We start from the raw sequence: 19996 nt of genomic DNA on the forward strand, positions 1-19996 counted from the left end.
AAAAAAATTGTTATTCACCGAATATATACTTTGTTTCATTTAAAGCTCTCTTAAATTAAAATAGCTATTAATGGTATTTTCAAAAAATAATGATATGTTATGACTTATGAATAAACAAGTAGAAATTAGTACTGTCAATGATATACAGTCACTATTGATATGTAGGTTTTTTTTTTCCCAAGATATATATCCCCACAGCCGATAACCATGAGACTAATCCTTCGAGGCTCTGAGATCACGTTAAGTGGGTAGGTCTCTTCCAACAAATGCTTCTTCATACACACTGCCCAGGAATCGAACCCTTGACTATATGTAGGGTTTTTAGTTTGTAATCGAAGCTTGCAATTCAAGATTCCTACATTTGTAGGGAATTAACTCAATCTTCCTAATATCATGTATGTGAAATGTTGAAAGAAAAGGAGTACACACCCCGGTAGATATTACTTTCATGATATACTTGCCTAGTTTTGTAGAGAATTTAGCTTAATATTCTTTCTCTCAGAATATTCTTACCACCCTCCACAAGCCAAGAGATGCAATAAAAAACAATCACAAGGTATCAACTTCAACTCTTGGCACTCTCCAAAGCCTCCTCCTATATAAACAAGTATTGGATGTAAAATTGTTGCAATGAAGAATACAAATTAAAGGAAAACAAAAAAGGAACATTATGGCTACATTCAGTGAGGAGCAAGAGGCTTTGGTAAATAGTTCATGGGAGGCATTCAGCCAAAACATTCCACAACTCAGCATTATTTTCTATACCTCGTAAGTTTTTTCATTTTTCTTTGTCGTTTTGGAAATTAAATTAGAGATAGGGCTGATTAAGTGTTAATTATGAGTTTTTTGGAAATTAACATATATAGGATATTGGAGAAAGCACCTGAGGCAAAGGCCATGTTCTCGTTTTTAAAAGACTCTGATGGAGTACCGAAGGATAATCTTGATCTGGAGGCTCATTGTGAAAAGGTTTTCGAACTTGTAAGTACTACAATCCAACATAAAATAATTAATTATATGTAAGCCACTTTTCTATGAGATTACAAAATTCTTCTCTTCTTCTTGTGAAAAGATACTCTTCAAATTAAACTGGTAATTACGTGCAATATTCAATCAAGAAATGAGATTATTCTCTTGATTACAAATTTCTTCTCCATCCCGTTGGCCTTCATTGTTTGAAGAAAGGGAAAAAGTGGAGAAATCCTACCTAGAGGATGGACTCCTCATTGTAAAGGGAAAAACAGAGTAGAGTAGGTAGGAAATCCTCCCTCTGAGGAATTGAAGAGCCCCCTAATGGAGAGGCTAGAAGCTTTGGCGGCACTCGTTGCGACAACTAATTATAATGCCGCAATCTACTGTTGAAATATTAGCACTTTTATTTCTCTTTGATCTCCCTTTACTTCTTTTTCCATTACATTACACACCATAACTCATATTTCTCTCTTTTCTCACTCTTGGTGAACATTGAGTATGATCATAACATTAAACTGAAATTGGTAGTGGAATGAGGTGGAGAAGAAGAGGTATGGGTGGCTGGTATGGTCGAGAGAGGGTGAGAAAGTAAATGGTTTGATGAAGGTGAGGGAAATGAGAGAATGAGTATGTAAGTTTGATGAATGAATTTTTTTAGGGACCAACACAGATGTGAAAAGTTCACGTGGACTAGTGACTGAAAATAAGTTACATATGCGTTATAACATCATAAGTTCTAAATTCAAATAAAAAAAATTATGAGACCAAAAGTTATGAAAAACAATTGGCCCTTAGCACCTCCAGCACCCTAGCAAGAGCTCTCGTAAAGGACGCCAGAGCGGCCAGACTAAGAAATTTACACATAGAACTCAGATTGTTTTGCTATGACTTCGATCCTTGTTGAAAATGATGCTCCATTCGACCCCTGATCCCGGTAACCAATTTTTTGCGTGGGTATGTGTTCCTCAAAGTAAAAGTAATAACCCTAGCCATTTCTACTTGTACTTGCTTAGTTTTTAGTCATGTTACTCACTTTTCAGTGTGAACTATCTCTTTCAGATATGTATAGTGTAAATCGACTTTGTCTCTAGTCACACCCCCATTTGGGCTGAGGGCCCATTCTCTCTTTTTTTTTGGTAGGAGCCCCATTCTCTCTTTTAATGAAGAACTTACATTGAAAAAAAAAACTAAGAAGTTAATAAGAAAGTAATTAACTGGGATTTAAAACTTTTATACTACATAAAACATGTCAAAAATTAAATTTTCTTGATAAAATTCTATTAAATTTTCACAATAAGAGCAGTATTTAATGCTCTTAATAGTTTTTTTTTTAATATGATGTTATGTGTTTTTGAACATGTAGACGCGCAACTCAGCCCTTCAACTAAGAGCAAAAGGAAAAGTAGAAGTGGAAAGAATTGCTTTGAAGTTTTTGGGTTATGTGCATGCTCAAAGAAGAGTACTTGATCCCCATTTCCTGGTAAAAGAACAATACATAACACTTAACAGAATAAAATGTTACAATAGATGTATTTAAAATTTTTTTGTAGAGTCTCTTCTTGCTAGTAAAATGTTACAATATTAAAGCTAATTCGACATTAATGCTTTATTATATATAGGTGCTTAAAGAAGCCCTGCTGAAAACGTTAAAGGAAGCAATGGGAGATAAATGGAGCGAGGAAGTGAGCAATGCTTGGGGAATAGCCTATGATGAATTGGCTGGGGTGATTAAAAAGGGAATGAGTTGAACTTAGGATCTGCTCAATAAACAATTTGTATTTCACTAAAACTTGTTAAACTGGTGATGAAACTTTAATTCACATGGTTAATGTTTTTAGCAATTGAAAGGATTATGATCCTGTTATGAACATCAGTTATAATAAGTTAATGTAAACTATTAAGTTATTTTTAAGTTTAATTTACATGATCTAATTATGCATGCTCATTTTAAATTTTTCAATTATAGTTTATGGCACATAGTTGTATATTCTCTTAAAGCATGTTTGGAAAATCATTGGTTTTACGCTTACCCATATTGCAAGAAGAAATCAACTGAAAAAACTCAATTTTAATTCCATATTAAAAATGTGAAAGGGTGCTTATGGCATGGATTAGTATAAAGGATGTTTGATTTTTCTTGTGTAACTTAAAGAATCTGATTCAATAAAACACTACATACAAAAAGAACACTTTGATTAAGACATGTCTCCGACGTCTCTAGCTCCACTGTAATGGCACAATCATTTCTTCCATCAATTTCGATCATTTCTTTCGAAAATCTGCAATGGAATCAAACACAAACGCTTCGACATCATCATCTTTCACCTTCACCACCTATCTGACTTGTGCCTCTTGACTTGATTCGTCAAGGTCCGCAAGCACAACAATGTCTCATTTTATTCACAAATCCAATTAGTCTCTCCCACATCAATTTTTTTTAATTTTAATTATAATTAAAAATGAATGTAATTATTTGATCTTATGTAACATAACTTGATTGAGTAATTGTGGAAAATTGCTTTACACTTTGGCAGTTACAACGTACAAAGATGAAAATTGATCAATATTAGTTTATATGTAGAGAAGACCAAAAGGAATGATCAATATTAGTTTATACTTTATAGTAAGGGAAAAAAAATTGGTTTATATAGTGTGTGGCAGTTACAACTTACAAAGATGAAAATTCCTTTACAACACACAATTCTGAGTATAAAACTTTTTTAATGCAGTTTATGAATTTGTCTTCCTTATAATCCTCGATCTTTCAAGGAACTGAAAAGGAAGAAGAAGAAACTTACCCAAATGACCAAAACTTGTATAATTGGACCGCATGAACACCACAAATCAAAAGTTACGTCCCCTTCTGAAGTTATTGCAGTCTAAAATAAATTTAAAAAGGGTTCTTAAATGGTTAGCACCATATATATAGCACTACATTTTCTTTTCATGTTACATTTTCTCCTGTGGTAAAATAGCATACACTCTTTACTTTCTGCATATATAGAAGATTAGAAGTCATCAAAATGGCCATGTCAAGGTAAAACTTCTCTTTGTCATTTCTAACTTACAGTACATAAGTACACATCCCTGCATATATGCAAATATTCCAATTTAGATCATTTTACTGTGTAAACAAAAAATTTAACTTTGCAAGCTCAGTAATTTTTATGAGAATTGAAAATAATACACTAACTTTATAATATACTTTTATTTATTGGGTGAAATTTATGTTACCTCTATCAAATTATCAAATATGAAGTGGAACAAGAACTTTATTCGAATGTCACCTAATAAAAACTTCATCGATGTATGCTTGGAAATCCTTTAAGAATTAATTTAAATGTTAAAATTAATTTTCGGTGAACCTTCACAAGTTAGAATTGATTCTGACAAAAGATAAAATAATTCAAATATGTTTTTTCATGTGATATGGCATGATTCAATGTGACAGTGATGAAGCCTATTGTGAAAACGAGAAACAATTAAAGGAAAGAAGAGGAAAGAGAGAAACGTATAATTTGAACAGACATGTCAGAGACAAAATTCAGGAAAGATTGGATTTCAAGTTCTATGACTTCCAGGCCCTTGAGGTTTTTCTCCTTCTCTCACTCTTTCTCAATAATATTCGTCTATACAATTATCTAATTTCCAGTTCTTTTGGCATCACCATTTCCATGATCTATCAAAATATACAAGTGATATTCTTGAGTGTTTTCTTATGATAGATTGATGATTTTCTGAATTTGATAAGATGAGTATAGTATGGCTCTAGTGTTTTTCTTTAGTTTATTAATTAATATGCTGGTTCTTTTATTTGTTAAATAAATGTACAATTTTTAGAAACTGTTTCCCCATTTTTGAAGCCAAGGCTTTGTTTGGTTGGGTGGAAAGAAAATGGAAGGAAGGAAAACACGGAAATCAATGAATGAATTTAGACTAGGAGGACTAGCTCCTACTCCAAATTCATTCATTGATTTCCGTGTTTTCCTTCCTTCCATTTTCTTTCCACCCAACCAAACAAAGCACAAGTGTCAAATAAATTTTTATGCGATTGACTTAGAGTTGACAAAAAAAAATACTATAGAGGTTATTTTGTCCCTTTGACTTTGTTAGAGTGCTAAGAACTAACAGCTTCAAATTCAGATTTTAGGAGGGTGAATTTTAAGAGAGAGATTAGGCCCTAGCTTCCTTCAATGGGGTCAAATGGGTACTTTTTGGAATTTTCTTTAACCTTTGATCTAGGAGTGGGAACAACGAAAGATGGACACAGTGACATTTGTCCTTGTAAAATTTGATGGCCGGTAACACCGTAATTTTTCTAGTTGATCTTAATTATGATTTGGAAGAAATATAATATTACCTAGGTTTAGGGGTGCCTCTAATGTCCTTGACTATCATTTTCTTGATTGCTGATATTGGGGGCTGGTTTCTGACCAGTAAAACTGTTTGGATTTCACTTCATTGACCAACTTTTTAAACGTTCCAAATGACAGAAAGTATTAGAAAAAAGTTCTTAATTGGACTGAAAATACTTTTAACTTAAAAGTACCTCAAATATATACACACATTTAAAACTTTTAGATTTTTTAAGTTTATTAAACATTTGTACTAAATAGCATTCATGGTATTTGAATGTACCAACAAGTGATTAGTTAATGTAGTATATATATGTCTGATTACTCTTAAGTAAAATCTTATTCTATTTTATTAAAGAGGAAAAAAAAAACTTCAATTAACATCATTATAATATGAATGTTTCCAACTCTCACATAATTATTTCTCATGAAGGATATTAGTGATAAAAAAATTATATTTTAATTTGTATCACTTATTTGTTGGATGAGATTAAAAGGTACAAATTAAATAGTGCTACAACTCGCCCGCGCTTTAATATATTATAAATAGATAGATTGCAACTCTAGGTTACAATATTTATTTACTTAATTATCAATTTATCATCATCATGATGCAGATAGAAAAAGGATGGAACATGCTTTTTGTTTCTATAATTTCCATAGAAACAGGGGAAACCATAGCAAAGTCTGGAAAAGCATCAGTGCAAAATGGACAGTGCCATTGGGAAGACTCAATGTTAACTACCATATGGGTTTCTGATGATTCTCTTCAAGACAAGGAAACCTGCCTCCTTAAGCTTGTTGTTGCCATGGTCTGTCTCTTACCTTTGATGCTTGATTATGTTTCAGAAAACTTCACATTTTGTTTTGTTTAGTTAATATTCTCGATGTTAAGTGAATCAAATGACATTGTTATTGTAGGGATCTCCCAAGTTTGGTACCCTTGGGGAGGCTACTATCAACTTAGCAAGTTACATTAGGCCTGAAACTTCTACTGCATCACTTCCTTTGCAACATTGTTCCCATGGGGCAATCCTACAAGTAAGGCTTGTTTCTTGAATTATATTCCATGACATTGTATATGATTTCTACTTTCTTTTAGTTTAATGTCAGTAACAAAAAAATGTCTAGAGGTATTTTAAAGGACATTTAAAATACATCTGGGAATTAATTTTAACAGTATGCATGAATTTGCTTGTTCATCTTACACATATCATTAAAAATATTAAATATGAGAAACTAATATTCAGTACCTTTGGGAGAGAGTGGGATTAGAAACTCAGTAGAAAAGTTCAGTCTTTCAATCTCAATTCTGAACCAGTTTTATCACCTACCCGGAACATGCTAATATTCCCATTTAACAAGTAAATGGTAACTAGTAGCACCCCAAATTGTCAACTAATCAGTTTTCCATTTTCCCATTTTCAGTTGTACCAAGTAGAACCTAAGTTTCTATGATTGTTAAATAACCAATCCTCTCTTTTTTTTCTCAGGTTAAAATTCAGTGCTTGACATCAAGAAGGAAGCATAGGTCTGCTGTTTATGGAATGACTTTACATTCTGTTTTAACTTTTTGTATGCTTACAATCATGAAATATCCACTCATTCTTATGCGATAATACAGGAAGGATTCAAACTCATATGTGGAGGAAATGAGTGTTGGCTATGATGATGTAGACAGTATATCTGATGTATCTGACAATACATTCGGCAGAACTGGTGGATCTTCTTCACATTGTGACCAATTAGAATATACATACTATCAAGGAGAACTTATTAGCAAGGTATCAAGAATGTATAGCTGCATACTTTAAAATGCAATAAATCTTTTATCATCTAACTAGAAAATTTTGGAGTTATTTAAGAATTCCTTTTTGTCCCATTTCCTCTAGTCTTGAGTTCTTGTTCAAATTGGATTTTTTTCAAGATAATAAAATCACCTTCTGTTGTTACAGAGAAGACTTCCACTGTCAACATGTTCAGATTATGACGTTGACTCTTTGGAGAGTTCCTTTCCCTCTTGGATTGAAAAGTTTTCCCAACAAAATAATGTCAATGAATGGAAGGCCAAAATGAATGAGAGACAAGATTCAACTTACTCAAAAAATGGCCCCTATGATACCTCCAGATCAATATATTCATCCTCTACACCAGCAACATCAAGTCTAGGGACACATCATCAGGAAAATATGGATGATCTTCGGAAAGTTTCGCGTGCTAGTGACACAGCATCAACAAGGAGTGCTGGTTCATCTAAAGATGTCCTGGCAGCAGCACAAGTAACGATGGAGCTACTTCATGGTGAGGTGAAGATGTGGGAAGAAAATGCAAGAAATCTGATGATTGATGTGGAGGGACTGCGGAAGGAGCTGAAGAAGAAGTCAAAGAATAAAAGAGATCTTGAAATCGAGTTATCCGCGTCACGCAAAGAGAATGATGAGCTGAAGGAAGAAATTCAACGCCTAGCCACTGTGGTGAAACAAAATGACAGCAGAAATCTCAAGTTTCAGATGGAAGAGATGGATAATATCATAAAGGGGTTGAAAGATGAGATCAAGAATCAGAAAGGACTTAATTACAACTTGGTGTTGAAACTAAAGAAAACACAGGAGTCAAATGTTGATCTTATTTCCATTCTCCGGAAATCAGAAAAGATCAGAGAAAAGCAGAAGATGGAGATTGAAAGGCATGGGATTGAAGACAGTGATGAAGAGGACTTTAGTTTGAGCATGGAAGTTTTACCAGAGAAAATGAGAAAGGAGCTTTGTCATTCAGATTTTGATATCTGTAATAATGCAAATGCAATAAGATGCCTGCATGAAGGGATTGAACTGCAGGAATTCGGGAACTTGGAGCTTGAGCGTCGACTTATGAAGCAGAAACAAAAGAACATGGAATGTACTATCCATTTTCTGGAGAGAACTCTGGATGAGAAAGAGAAACACATTATCAGCTTTGAAAAAAAGTTATCTGATGGTGTTAATGTTTTCAGCGATGAAATCTTAGCTCTAACACAAAGGGTGCTTGAATCAAAGGCTTCCTTGGAATATGAGATTAATTCTCATGCCGAGTTGGTAAGAAGCTATGATGAACTCCAGAATTCTAGTCAGGAATTGAGAAAATTACATGCAAAATTGGAGTCTGAGTTTACACCACTGAGAAAAGATTCCAAGACTCTTGTCAACAAAGATGATGTAAGGAATTTATCTGAGTTAGAAAGTTCAGATAATGAACAAAATACTTTGTTTGGACTGGAAGCAGAAAATATGCGGTTATCAGAACGGATATTCATCTTGGAAGCTGAAATGAGACATTTGAATGAAGAAAAGGAGTTAAGTCACTTGGCGCTGGAGAATTCAGAAAATGCTGTTATAAATCTCCAGGCAGAAATCAGGAGAATGGAAAGTACAAATGAGGAACAAAAAGTTGATTTGAAAAGAATGGAGGAGAGCAAACAGAAGAAATGGATAGAAGCTCAAGAGAATAGCAGTTTTCTGAAAGAAGCCAACTTCAAATTACAAGCTACAAATGAAAAATTGGTAAAAGAATCTAAAACTCTTCAGGCAACAAATGGTGAGTTAAGAGTCCAAATCTTGGAGTTGCGCAGCCGGTGTACATCATTGGAATCTAAACTGGGAGGATCACAAATTGCATTTTCTGGTATGTTGAAACAAGTTGAAGACTTGGAATACAAATTTTCTTCAAAGCTGGAAGAAATGGCTTTGGAAGAAAAAGCCATAAATGTAGACCTAGATGCACTTACTCAGGAAAACAAAGAGCAATATGGCAGGTTTATCATACAGGAGAGACTTTTATCACAGATGTATATGGAAAAAACAGCTGAAGTCGGTAATTTGCAGGGAAAGATTGAAGAATTAAAAGACCAGATATCCGCCATGTGTGACAGTCACAAGAGGTTAGCTTCTAGTATTGTGCTTGAGGTCTATGATTTATGTGCTGATAATGCTATGCTTGAAGCTGCTCTTCAAGAAGAACAAGAGAAGGTAAAGCTATATGAAGCCCAGCTTGATAATCTTCGAGCTGAGTATGAAGTCAAAGAGCAAAACTATTCTGAAGAGCTAGCTGCTGTCAGGGAAAAACAAGATATTCTGATGGTCAATCATGAACAAGTAGTTGTTTTGTTGGAAAAGGCCAAAACAAATGAAGAGAAGCTGGAGAGCATTGTTAGAGGGCTTGAAGCGGATCTGAAAGCCTCTGAACTTGGGAGGCTACAAGCAACAGAAGAAATTTCTGAACTAGAAGTTCAACTACAGAAAACAGAAATGCTGCAAGATGAACTCTTCGTCCATAAGAGATCAATATATGAAGCAGAGCTGGAATACAGAACACTTGAAGGATCATATCAGATGCTATCCTCAGAGTATGAGGAGCTGAAGGCTAAGCAAATGTCTTACATACAAAGAATCTCAACCACTGAGAAAGTTACATCCGAGTTGGAGGAGTGCAAGCGCTGTGAATTTGAGTTTAAGAAGAAAATTCTTCAGCTGGAATGGGATATAAAAGTAAAAGAAGCTTCTTGTGTCAACAATGCTCAGTTGAGGTATGAAGTTGCCCAAATGACAAGAGAAAATGGTGAGCTACATAGGAAGAAAGATGCTCTTCAACAAGAGTGTGAAGAGTGCCAGAAGAAAGTTAAAGCTCTTGAAGAAAAGCTGAAACAAAAAGATGCAGAACAAGACCAATACATTGCTAAAGATTGTAGTACTTCTACTGCCCAGAATGATTTGAAGCTCTTCCATGTAAGTGCAAGTAACTTAACTTTATTTTTTTTTAAAGTTCGCTCCCAAAAGATGACATGAGGTTCTTAACTTTCCCCATTTGCAGGAAGAAGATAATCGCAGGAGTATCAAATCCAGTTAGAGGCCATTGTTACTGCCACATCCTTCCAATGTTACTCAGAAGTTTCCCAAGATGTTATAATCACTGTTTAAATTACCACCAGTCTCTTTGTTCATGGTTTGCTTTGACGTTCACGATTACAAATCATAGGAATGTTGCTGATTAAACTTATCTTAATCTCAAGGACTGCGGTTTATGAACTTACAGGTCATAAAAACTTGTATTAAGAACTTTGAAATTGTATCCATGCTCTATTTCTCCTTTATACCAATAGTTCTCTCCCCTTCAATTGCTACCACTTATCCCTCCTGCGTTTATAACTGTTAAAATCTCTCATGAGCATGTCTACAAGTAGCTAGAATTATTTAACAGAGTTTAACCAGAATTCAACAACAATGTTAAGTGTTTTTGGGTTAAAATCCTAGCCAGAAAAGGCTATATAGTATCAATTTCTCATTTTCCATGCACATCAATGACCAAAACTGAAGTATCTTATGACTGGCAATCCTTGGAAATTCATTTCCCAACATCGCGTCGTCATTAAATAAGTATAAATGAAATTACCTCTAAGGTAGAAATAAAATAGCTTCAGATCAAGGAAAGTCGAATTCCATTCAAGTTTCAACTTAGGTGGCTGTATTGGAAATCCTTAAAGTTAGTTAAACCATCTTCAAGCAGAAGCAAGTGAAGAGTAAGTTAAACATAAGGCTAACGATTGCTGTAATCAATGACCTAACGGCCATGTAGAGCAAACTAGATTTCCACTAACCCAGACCAATATATCTTAGAAGGAATCGCTCGCCTGCTGTGAGAGAAGAAAAATTCATACAATTATACTACTGTGAGAAGAAAAAATCTGTCATTTGTTTGAGCTAAAATGTAAGGGTTAGAATGACCAGCTTTTCTTTGGGGAATTCTGTGTCCTTATCAGCATTTACAAGCTCAGAATTTTCAAAGAAAAATAGATCTATAATAAAAGAAGATTTGGAAAGAATAATCAGGCCAACTATTTATTTACGCAAGAATGATGAATTAACAGCGCCATTTGCTAATCCAATTATACAACTCGTGATGTTCCATATATAATTAGAAAAACAAAGGCATCTACTGAACACTCATAAATAAGAACCTAGAGACATCAAGAACTGAGATTAACTCCTTCAAGATCTTTTCTCCTTTTCCATGTCCTCTGAAGTTTCCTTTTTACAGTATGGAATATGCTCGGACCACCTCAACAATTGGTGCTCGGCATAAAGGACACTTACCGCCTCCACGAATTAACTCATTGGCACATTTTGAACACGTGCACATGTGTCCGCATCTGCAAGACATTGCAATTTTAAGAAAGGAAGAAACAAAACAAGAAAACAAAATATGGGGTTGTTTTCTGTTCCTCAGCATATACTATGTGTAATGCATAAATACCTGTACAAAAGCGAATCAATATGGCTATCACAACAAACACAGCAAGTTCCTTTTTTCACATGCCCCCATTTAGACCCATCATCAGATGTCTCAGCAACCGATCCTACAATTTAAACTAACATATAAGAAAGACAAACACAAAAAAGTAATAAAATTTAAATATATACAACCAATACAGCTTCAAGGAAGCAGAAAATAAAGATTCACAAACCATTTTCACCAGCTGAGCGGTTAAGAGCTGCAGAGACCTCCTGTCTTACAGAACGCTGCAACTCCAGTTGCATGTCCATGCAGGCCTCCAACATCCTCTGCATGTGATTCATCCCTTGCTGAAGTCTTGCCATATCTGATCTTAAATCATTCATTATCTCCCATTCCTGTTCCCGTCAAAATTCAAAATCAGTACTTTAAAAAGGATTTTAATAAATAAAGTAGGGCAGCATATAAGGGTGTGAAAATAAAAGAACTGACAAAAAATGAAAGGAAAAAAAAGGTAAAATAAGTTACCTATTGTCAAAAAGGCATATAATATGCATGATCTAAATAAAAACAGAGATCTCAAATGAAACTAACCAGAGCTTTAAGGCTACTTACTTAGAATGTCTCATTTTGCTAAATTTGATTAGATTCAAATCAGTGCTATTTGGATATCTTGTAAAATATATTTGTAACCATAAAGCATGATATTAAACTAGTAAAAGACATACATAACATAATGGAGGGGTTGATTAACATCCTAATCCAATCAAATCTAACAATGTTCAACCTTCCACAGTTCCACCGGTAGCGTAGCAGCAACTACTGGTGATTTAGCGTAGAACCCTAAATCAATAGCATGTCGAAGAATGATGGAAAAGAAGAAACATACTAGTGTAGCCTATATGCAACAAACTTTTAGTTACAGATTTAAAAATGCTATATTATGAAAACAACCAAAATACATGTACTTAGGGAATTAATATTTGAAAACTGCTCACCATTTCAGATCGATGCATGCTATGACGAGACCACCCAGTTTGATGCAAATCTTGGTGCCAAAGTGGTTGTGGCGGAGGTACTGGAGGAGAAGGCAACACCAGTGAAGGTCTGTTCATGGTTTCATGCTGACCCTCATTATGTTCATCACCCTGCCGATCAGGTTCCCGTTCAGGTGAGGCAGGGGTCGGTGTTGGCAAGTTCCGATGCAAATCCCAGTCAATTGGTGCACGACCTTGCCTTTCAACATATGACTGTATTAGTTGATCCAGACTTTCACGGAAACCACTGCGAAGAAGGTTAGAAACACTTCTCCTGAAACATAAATATAAAAAACAATAACTATCACAAGACATGGTGCCTAGAAGAAATTAAAGCCAATGAACAAAGTATTAAACCATGTTCTAGGCAATCCAAAGGTATAAAAGACCATTTTTTTTAGACTTTGGAAGAGCTAAACAGACATTTTAACAAAAATCGACCCTTTTAGGAGAAAATTGTATTCCTTCTCCCCAATGCAAGCATTGGGAGTCAAAGTAAGCCAAACAGCTTAAAGCTATCTGGCAAAAAATAAAAAAGGCAAGAACTACCTGCTCAGAAGTTCTCTAAGCTCCATACTGTACACATTGTCATCATCAGGGGGATGAAATCTATTGAACCTTCTAAAGGGAACACCACGGCGATTCCTTGAAGCTCCGGAAGGTCCTTCAGACCAATTACCAACAGCTTCCCTTGTGCTATCCTCATGCCAAACTCTTTGAGGTTCACGTGGATGAGGAGGATCTTCGCCCGCTTGATCTCTGGAAGTTTCCACTGGCCAATCTCTAACTGCCCTTCGGTCTCTCGGCTGATTGAATTGACCATAAGTTCTCTGCTGCCAGCTACCTCCCCCATCTTCAGCAATTTGTTCCTGCCAATTCCCTCCTTGATTACTAGACTCTTGCCAAGTAATAGTTTCACCTGTGCTACTATCCGTAGTTCCCGTTTGATTAGGAAACTCACGCACATCAGTTTCCAGGCTCCCAATCTGCTCTTCTTCATAATTGTCTTGTTGAGCACGTATCAGATTGCTTGTTTGGTTTTCATCGTTTCTCGTTTCATCGATGTTACTATTTGATGTGGTATCAGGACTGGTGCCTGATTGACCACGAACAATATTTTCTAATCTTGAACGAAACCCCTCCCTGAATCAAGTCATATAAGCATCAGTATGTGAAAAACAACTAGCAACCATGACAAGCACAAGTTGTCCTTAACAATAATCAATAATCAGCAGCATAGCATATTTGAATAGAAGCATGACCATAAAGACATTATGGTAGCTATATAAAAGTTTTAAAAGGCTAAAAAGAAGACACACTAGGTATAACCGTGTGTCTTGAACTGATCAACTGAAGAACATAAATGAGCTCATTAACATTGAGGAAGAAACTCTCAGCAACAACCAAAGTGCTAATGACAGTAATGAGCATAAATAAATGAAAAAAGGATCACGAAAAGTAATGAATGAATATATACATAAAAAGACACATACACACACACACATGTATATGGGATGAGCAAATAAGACGGCATTTACTAACAAGGTGTTGGTCCAGTGGTAGGCAAGTTAGATCTCATAAGGGTGAGGAACAAGTTCGAACCCCGGGGAAGTCATATGTGGGAAGATTGCTGCACTTTCCCGAACCAAAATGAGAGGGGCTTTGTTCTGTGAGTGAGATGAGTGAATCTTGACCATTAGATCTAATTATAAATGATTAGGATTGAAATATAGTAATGTGACTTTTTTAAAAAGTAATGTAATGTTTTTAAGTTAACATTTAGTCTTAATCATCCATGTATGGTTACTCCTCTCACTCTCACATAAAAAAGGTCCTCTAATGTAACTCAAACGAAACCAGCTACTAAGAATCCTACCATAATAAAACCACTTGAAATTTGTATTGTGATTGAGAACAGAAATGCCAATTTTTATTTCCTAGTGGTGGTGGTAGTAGCATCATAAAGATTCATTTAGCACAAATGATATACAAATGCCATCGAGATTCCTCCCCATATCAAGATTAATTACGAGTAAAATAATGGAGTAAAATGAAAATCTACCACTGTGCCTCAAAGTAGCATAATAAAAGTGATTGACCCTTTAGAGATTTTATGAAAAGTAGAAGTAATTTTTTGATCGTTTAAAATTATAAAAGTGTTTTTTTCTTTTAAAAGGTAATTATAATAACAGCTAGCTAACTTTCAGAAGCTATTTGTCGAGAAGTCTCACACTAACGATATGGCCAAATAAGTCCTTATAAATGGTAGAGCAATCATCACCCATGAGCTAGCTTTTGGGGTAGAGTTAGGCCTAACCCAAACTCTAAAATGGTATCAGAGCCTATCTTGGATCTATTAATTGAGCCACTCATAAATGGGTCACCCGTAGATGTCGTGTCGAGGCCAACAAACTTCAGGCTCCAAATGTCCAGCCCTGGGCGCGAGGGAGTGTGTGTTGAAAAGTCTCACATTCACTAGAGATATGGTCAAATAAGTCTTTATAAAAGGTACAACAATCCTCGCCCTTAAACTAGCTTTTGGGTAGAGATAGTTCTAACCTGAATTCTAAGACTACTCAAAGTAGTTTATCAAAATAATTAGAAATATGAATATCCTAGATCCAGATTTTTCAAAAGCTTAAGCAAACACACTAAATGTTTTTAAAACAGATATGTTTCTATGAATAAAAGCATTTTCTATGGAAAAGGCTGAAACAAATGGGCTCGTTATTTTCATTCCATATGAAAAGTTCCAAAATTCGAGTATGAGAGAAAAGAAGCACCCGCAGTATGCATTGGAAGCAACAATTTAATTTTATTTGAACTATAAGAGCATGAATAAGATTCTAAAAAATAAGAGAAACAAAAATAAAAATCCTAATTAGATTGAGCAAACTATGAGAGAAAAGAGCTTCTGGAAGTAAGCCTTGAATTCCATACCTTATACCAGAGACTGTGTGCCGTTGTCTTAACTGAACTAATTCACTTGCAGCCCCAGACGGAGGCCTCTCATCTTCAACAGGTCTTTCATTTCGGAGGAACCTACCTCTGAGCAATGACTGAAAATGGTAATTATAAATAATCAATTAACATGAGGAAGTCTTCCTGGTGAAAAAGATTGAAAACAAACAAGTAGCATGCACATAATTATCTTTTTGTCACATCATATATTAATTTGTTAGTTAGAAAGTAATCAAAAAAAGAATCAATTGATGAAATGAAAATTGGAACAAGAAGCCATAGTTCATGTAGCAATGAAAGGAAATACCTAATAAATTATAAGAATATTATAGAACCATAACTCCCATTATCCACCACAAAAATTAAGAGAACAAAAAGGAAGAAAATACAAAACACTGTTCTTCCTCTCTTTTTATGGCTCCTTTCCAGAAAAAGTTTGGAAATCCAGAGCACATAAATGCCTACCATTCTGTATGCAGATTATTCAATATTAAGACAAACACAAAGCATATCTTAACAGAGTAAATGAAGTTGAAATACCAACTATAATACAAATTACTGGCGCTTCAAATTAAACTTGAGTTTTCCTATGACAAAGTTGCTTTTACAATCAGCTCAGGTTTTCAATTGAGTCAAAACGCCATGACCAAGAGAACAAAAAATTGCAAGAAAATTATAATAGGATACCCAACAGACCTGAATACGGTTGCGATGAGCAAAATCAGAAACAGCTCGATGCTCCAACAAGCCCTGCAGCTCTCTTTGTCTTTCCCTTTCTACCCTCACAAGCAAATCAACTAGAGCCTGTCTTCCCCGTAACCTCAACATGTCCCGCCGAACATGCTCTGGCTGACCATCATCATGATCAGCTACCCCATCACGGGCTCGATCATGTTGAGCAGGTTCACTTACTTGAGCATCCCTCCGGCTCCCACGTGATCCTCTCTGCTGACTGGTCATTTGCACCCATTCCCTGACAATTCTTACCCTCTCTCGCTCAGTTTCTCCAAGCCATTCTGCTCTGCGATTATTGTTTCTCTGACTCACATTAGATGAATGATCACTAATACCACTTTCCATCCATCCCCGAACAATCTGTCTAACTCTCTCCCTCTCAACTTCGCCGAGATCAGGAGATTGCTCCCTGCTAGACCCATTATGATTCCCATGTCCATTCCGTGATCCAATCTGATCATGCGACCAAGTACCATAATCATTTTCGCTTTCACTTGCATCCCCCAAACTCCCTTGATTCTCACTGCCTCGACTGTCAGACATAGTACTCGAAACATTGGCATTAGAGTCAGAACTCCTTTGCTGTCGCAACCGTTCCCTCACCCTTTCACGTGCCCGATTTATCACATGTTCATCCTCCAATTCACGCCACATTTGCAAAATAGCAGATGCCTGGGTGCTTGGCCTCTCCACAGCACCCTCCTGGCCAGAAGTAGGAGACTGTGATCCTCTCAAAAAAGAGGAGTCCAACATGGACACCGTATGTAACCCTGCAAGTGCCATTAACTCAGACTCTCGATTCCTCCTCTCAATGGTAGTTATCATCTCCTGCGCCTGCCTGGCAGCCCACCTGCTCAAAATCCGCGAATGGCGCCTCCGCGCTGCTGACGACTCCGCTAAATCATCCCCTTCAAGATCAGACCTCCGTCTCCTCCGAACAAGCTGATCACCCTCATCATCCTCATCATCATGCACACGAGACGAGCTACACGAAGCAAACGACATACAATCATCCAAGTGGCCGCGCATAAACTCCTCCAGCCCGCGCTCAAATTCGGCGTGGGCATCAGCAGGTTCAGGCTTCTGCTGTAGCGGCTGAATATCTGTCATCCTAACAGAATTCCCCACCCACCCTTGTTCTCACCACTACCTATATCCCTGAATCAAATGCACCTCAAACACACTCCATTTTTTTTTCCTTAAAGACTAAATAAATAGAACCCAGTAGTTGCTAAACCAGCAGCACCATTTGAATCTCTCGGAAACCGAAAAGGAAAAGGAAAAAGAAAAAGAAAAAAGGGAACCACAATCTGAGGGTGAATCCCATGGGGAAATGGGGGGAAATCAGAAAAAGGGTTTCCCTAATCAAATCGAAATTCAAAGCACCACCACACATGCCACCTGATGAATCAAAATTCGAAACAAAAACAATACGAAAATGTGAAAATCAAGCGGTGAATCCAAATATCAGAATTCAAAATTGAGATCAGCGGATGAATGAATCACCTGAGAGTGCGTTGGCGAGGAGAAAACCCTAGATTTCGTGGCAATGGGGGAAATGAAACAGAGGAATTGAAAGAGGTGAAAAAGTTATGAGGAAAATTTGGTGAAAGAGGGAAGAAGAAAAGAAAGGAAAGAGAGAGATGAGAGGAGCCAATGATGTCAGAATTTATAAATTATTACAGAGGAGAGAGAAACAAGAGATAGATATATAGAGGGAGGGAGGGAGAGGTATATTTGTGGTGTCTTCCTAATCAAATCTAATCTAATCTTAATCACCAAATTGTGTTTCCATTAAACATTTTGTACATTTGAGCTTGCTTACAAATGTGATGGGAATTTCGTATGATAGCTCAAGTGGTAAGAGCTGAGGGACATATGGGTTGGGTAGGAGAGGTTCAGGAATTGATTCCTGACGGGTGCAATTTATCTTTCCGATATAAAAAAAATGTGTTCAGGTTTTGGAAAAACAACTTAATTAAGTGTTTGTGCTTATAAGCGCTTTTCATAAACTAGTTTAAGAATTTCATTGAAATAAGTTAAAAATATGTTAGAGATTTATACATAAACTATTCTAAACAATATTTGAAAATAATTTCTAACCCGCTTTTAAATACTTCATAAGTTATTTACATAAATACTCTCAAACATTTATTTTATGTTTTAAAAAAAATCTTCCAAATGGTTCATTTACTTTCATGTTTAACTATTATGAGTTTAATGTCTCTGTGCATGTGTAAATCATTTTGAGAGAGACCAAATAACACTCCCTGTATCATTTCATAAGAAGATTGAAAGAGGATAGAAAAACAGTGGATTTTTTGGATGCCTGTAACGAGAGAAGTAAAAGAGAAGATAATGTTTTTTAAGAGAATTTTTTCGATATAAAATAGCATTATTGTCTTTGATGTGAAAAATACTTTAAATGGATGATTAATTCTTATTTAATAATTTGGTTAATATTTATATTTTTTTAGATATAATTCATTCTCTATAATTAATTTATATTATTTTGTAAAATAATTATTACTTTGTTAGCTTTAGGGGTAAAGTTGTAAAATAACAAAGTTGTCTCCCCTCTCTCATATTTCTTCCCTAATTATTCAAGAGTAGGATGACAATATACATCTGCATATGAGGATCCCCGTAGGAATTGTCGTATTTAAAGCTCTGATCTTGTAAAAAATTATCCGTGAGATGGGGAAATGAAAATTCTCCTAAGAGAAATTAGAGGACATAAGTAGAGATCAGTCTCGCTGCCCGCGAGGTCCCTGCTCTATATATAAATGAAAATACAATAATACTCTTAATAAAAAAAGTTAAATAGCCAATAAAAATATAAAAGGTCGTAGACACAACCCATTATAAATAATAAATAAATAAAACTAATTTTGACACAAAATAAGAAGAATAGATTGCTTATAATGAAGATTTCACTTTTTTCGATGATCTAAACCTCTTGGCTTATATTTTGAGTGTTAGACATCACACTTTGGATAAATTGAATATTGGTATTTACATTCCAAATTTCTTATTTTGTTGTTCCATATATCATGTGATGAATTTCAATTAATGTTATTTGAACTTTATTATGTATTTGTATCCAAAAAAATTAACAGCATATTTGTATTAAATTTGATGTGGGTGCGTTATCATTTATGATTTTTAAATTTATTACATAAAATTATGTATTTTCTATATTTATTTATCTTTAAATTTTTAATGACGTGTTGGGAATCTCTACGAGGGACCTAGCTATGGGGGGAGTGAAGAATCGGGATGAGAGAAAAATTTACCCTATAGGAATGGGGACGAGGACATATGAAGGAAGCGGGAAAGTACTCCCTGAGCCCGACCGTCATTGTCATCCCTATCCAAGACCCCAAAGGGTGGATGGTGCAATACAACTTCATTCATGGCAGAATAGGGAGATAAGAGGGTGAAAGCAAAAGAGGAAGAATGACATATGCTGGGAGGGAGGGGAGAGTTAGAGGGAGAAGGGAAGGGAGGGGTAAAGTCTAAAATGTCCTTAGTGCAAGATTAAATATACTCTTAATCCAGTAGTGGAATGAAAAATGAAAAGCACACTCGTAGTTTGAATATAAGTTTGCCTCTATATTTAATGTCAAAATGATATATTTTTTTAACAGAAAGTGATATATGTTAATGTTA

General features: G+C 35.5%; 3 protein-coding genes across 3 annotated transcripts; 2 read left to right on the forward strand and 1 right to left on the reverse strand.

Annotated features, from left to right (window-relative positions):
• The first annotated feature begins 621 nt into the window (after positions 1-621).
• On the forward strand, positions 622-2909 carry LOC130721506 (leghemoglobin 2-like). Its single transcript, XM_057572306.1, has 4 exons — positions 622-768; positions 867-981; positions 2336-2452; positions 2592-2909. The coding sequence occupies exons 1-4, from the start codon at positions 671-673 to the stop codon at positions 2718-2720; spliced, it is 459 nt and encodes a 152-aa protein (XP_057428289.1). The 5' UTR covers positions 622-670; the 3' UTR covers positions 2721-2909.
• A 1086-nt stretch (positions 2910-3995) lies between these two features.
• On the forward strand, positions 3996-10460 carry LOC130719828 (uncharacterized). The gene is made up of 8 exons (XM_057570433.1): positions 3996-4009; positions 4424-4562; positions 5945-6139; positions 6249-6368; positions 6821-6858; positions 6952-7111; positions 7283-10087; positions 10173-10460. The coding sequence occupies exons 1-8, from the start codon at positions 3996-3998 to the stop codon at positions 10206-10208; spliced, it is 3507 nt and encodes a 1168-aa protein (XP_057426416.1). The 3' UTR covers positions 10209-10460.
• A 710-nt stretch (positions 10461-11170) lies between these two features.
• On the reverse strand, positions 11171-18002 carry LOC130717499 (uncharacterized). The gene is made up of 8 exons (XM_057567742.1): positions 17831-18002; positions 16286-17725; positions 15569-15687; positions 13178-13771; positions 12590-12902; positions 11824-11989; positions 11613-11715; positions 11171-11508 (listed from the first exon to the last, which is right to left on the reverse strand). Exons 2-8 carry the CDS (start codon positions 17432-17434, stop codon positions 11391-11393), a joined length of 2562 nt encoding a protein of 853 aa, XP_057423725.1. The 5' UTR covers positions 17435-17725; positions 17831-18002; the 3' UTR covers positions 11171-11390.
• Positions 18003-19996: the final 1994 nt, after the last annotated feature.

This window comes from Lotus japonicus, chromosome 5, assembly GCF_012489685.1.
Source record: "Lotus japonicus ecotype B-129 chromosome 5, LjGifu_v1.2".
In the NCBI taxonomy this organism is placed as follows: domain Eukaryota; kingdom Viridiplantae; phylum Streptophyta; class Magnoliopsida; order Fabales; family Fabaceae; genus Lotus; species Lotus japonicus.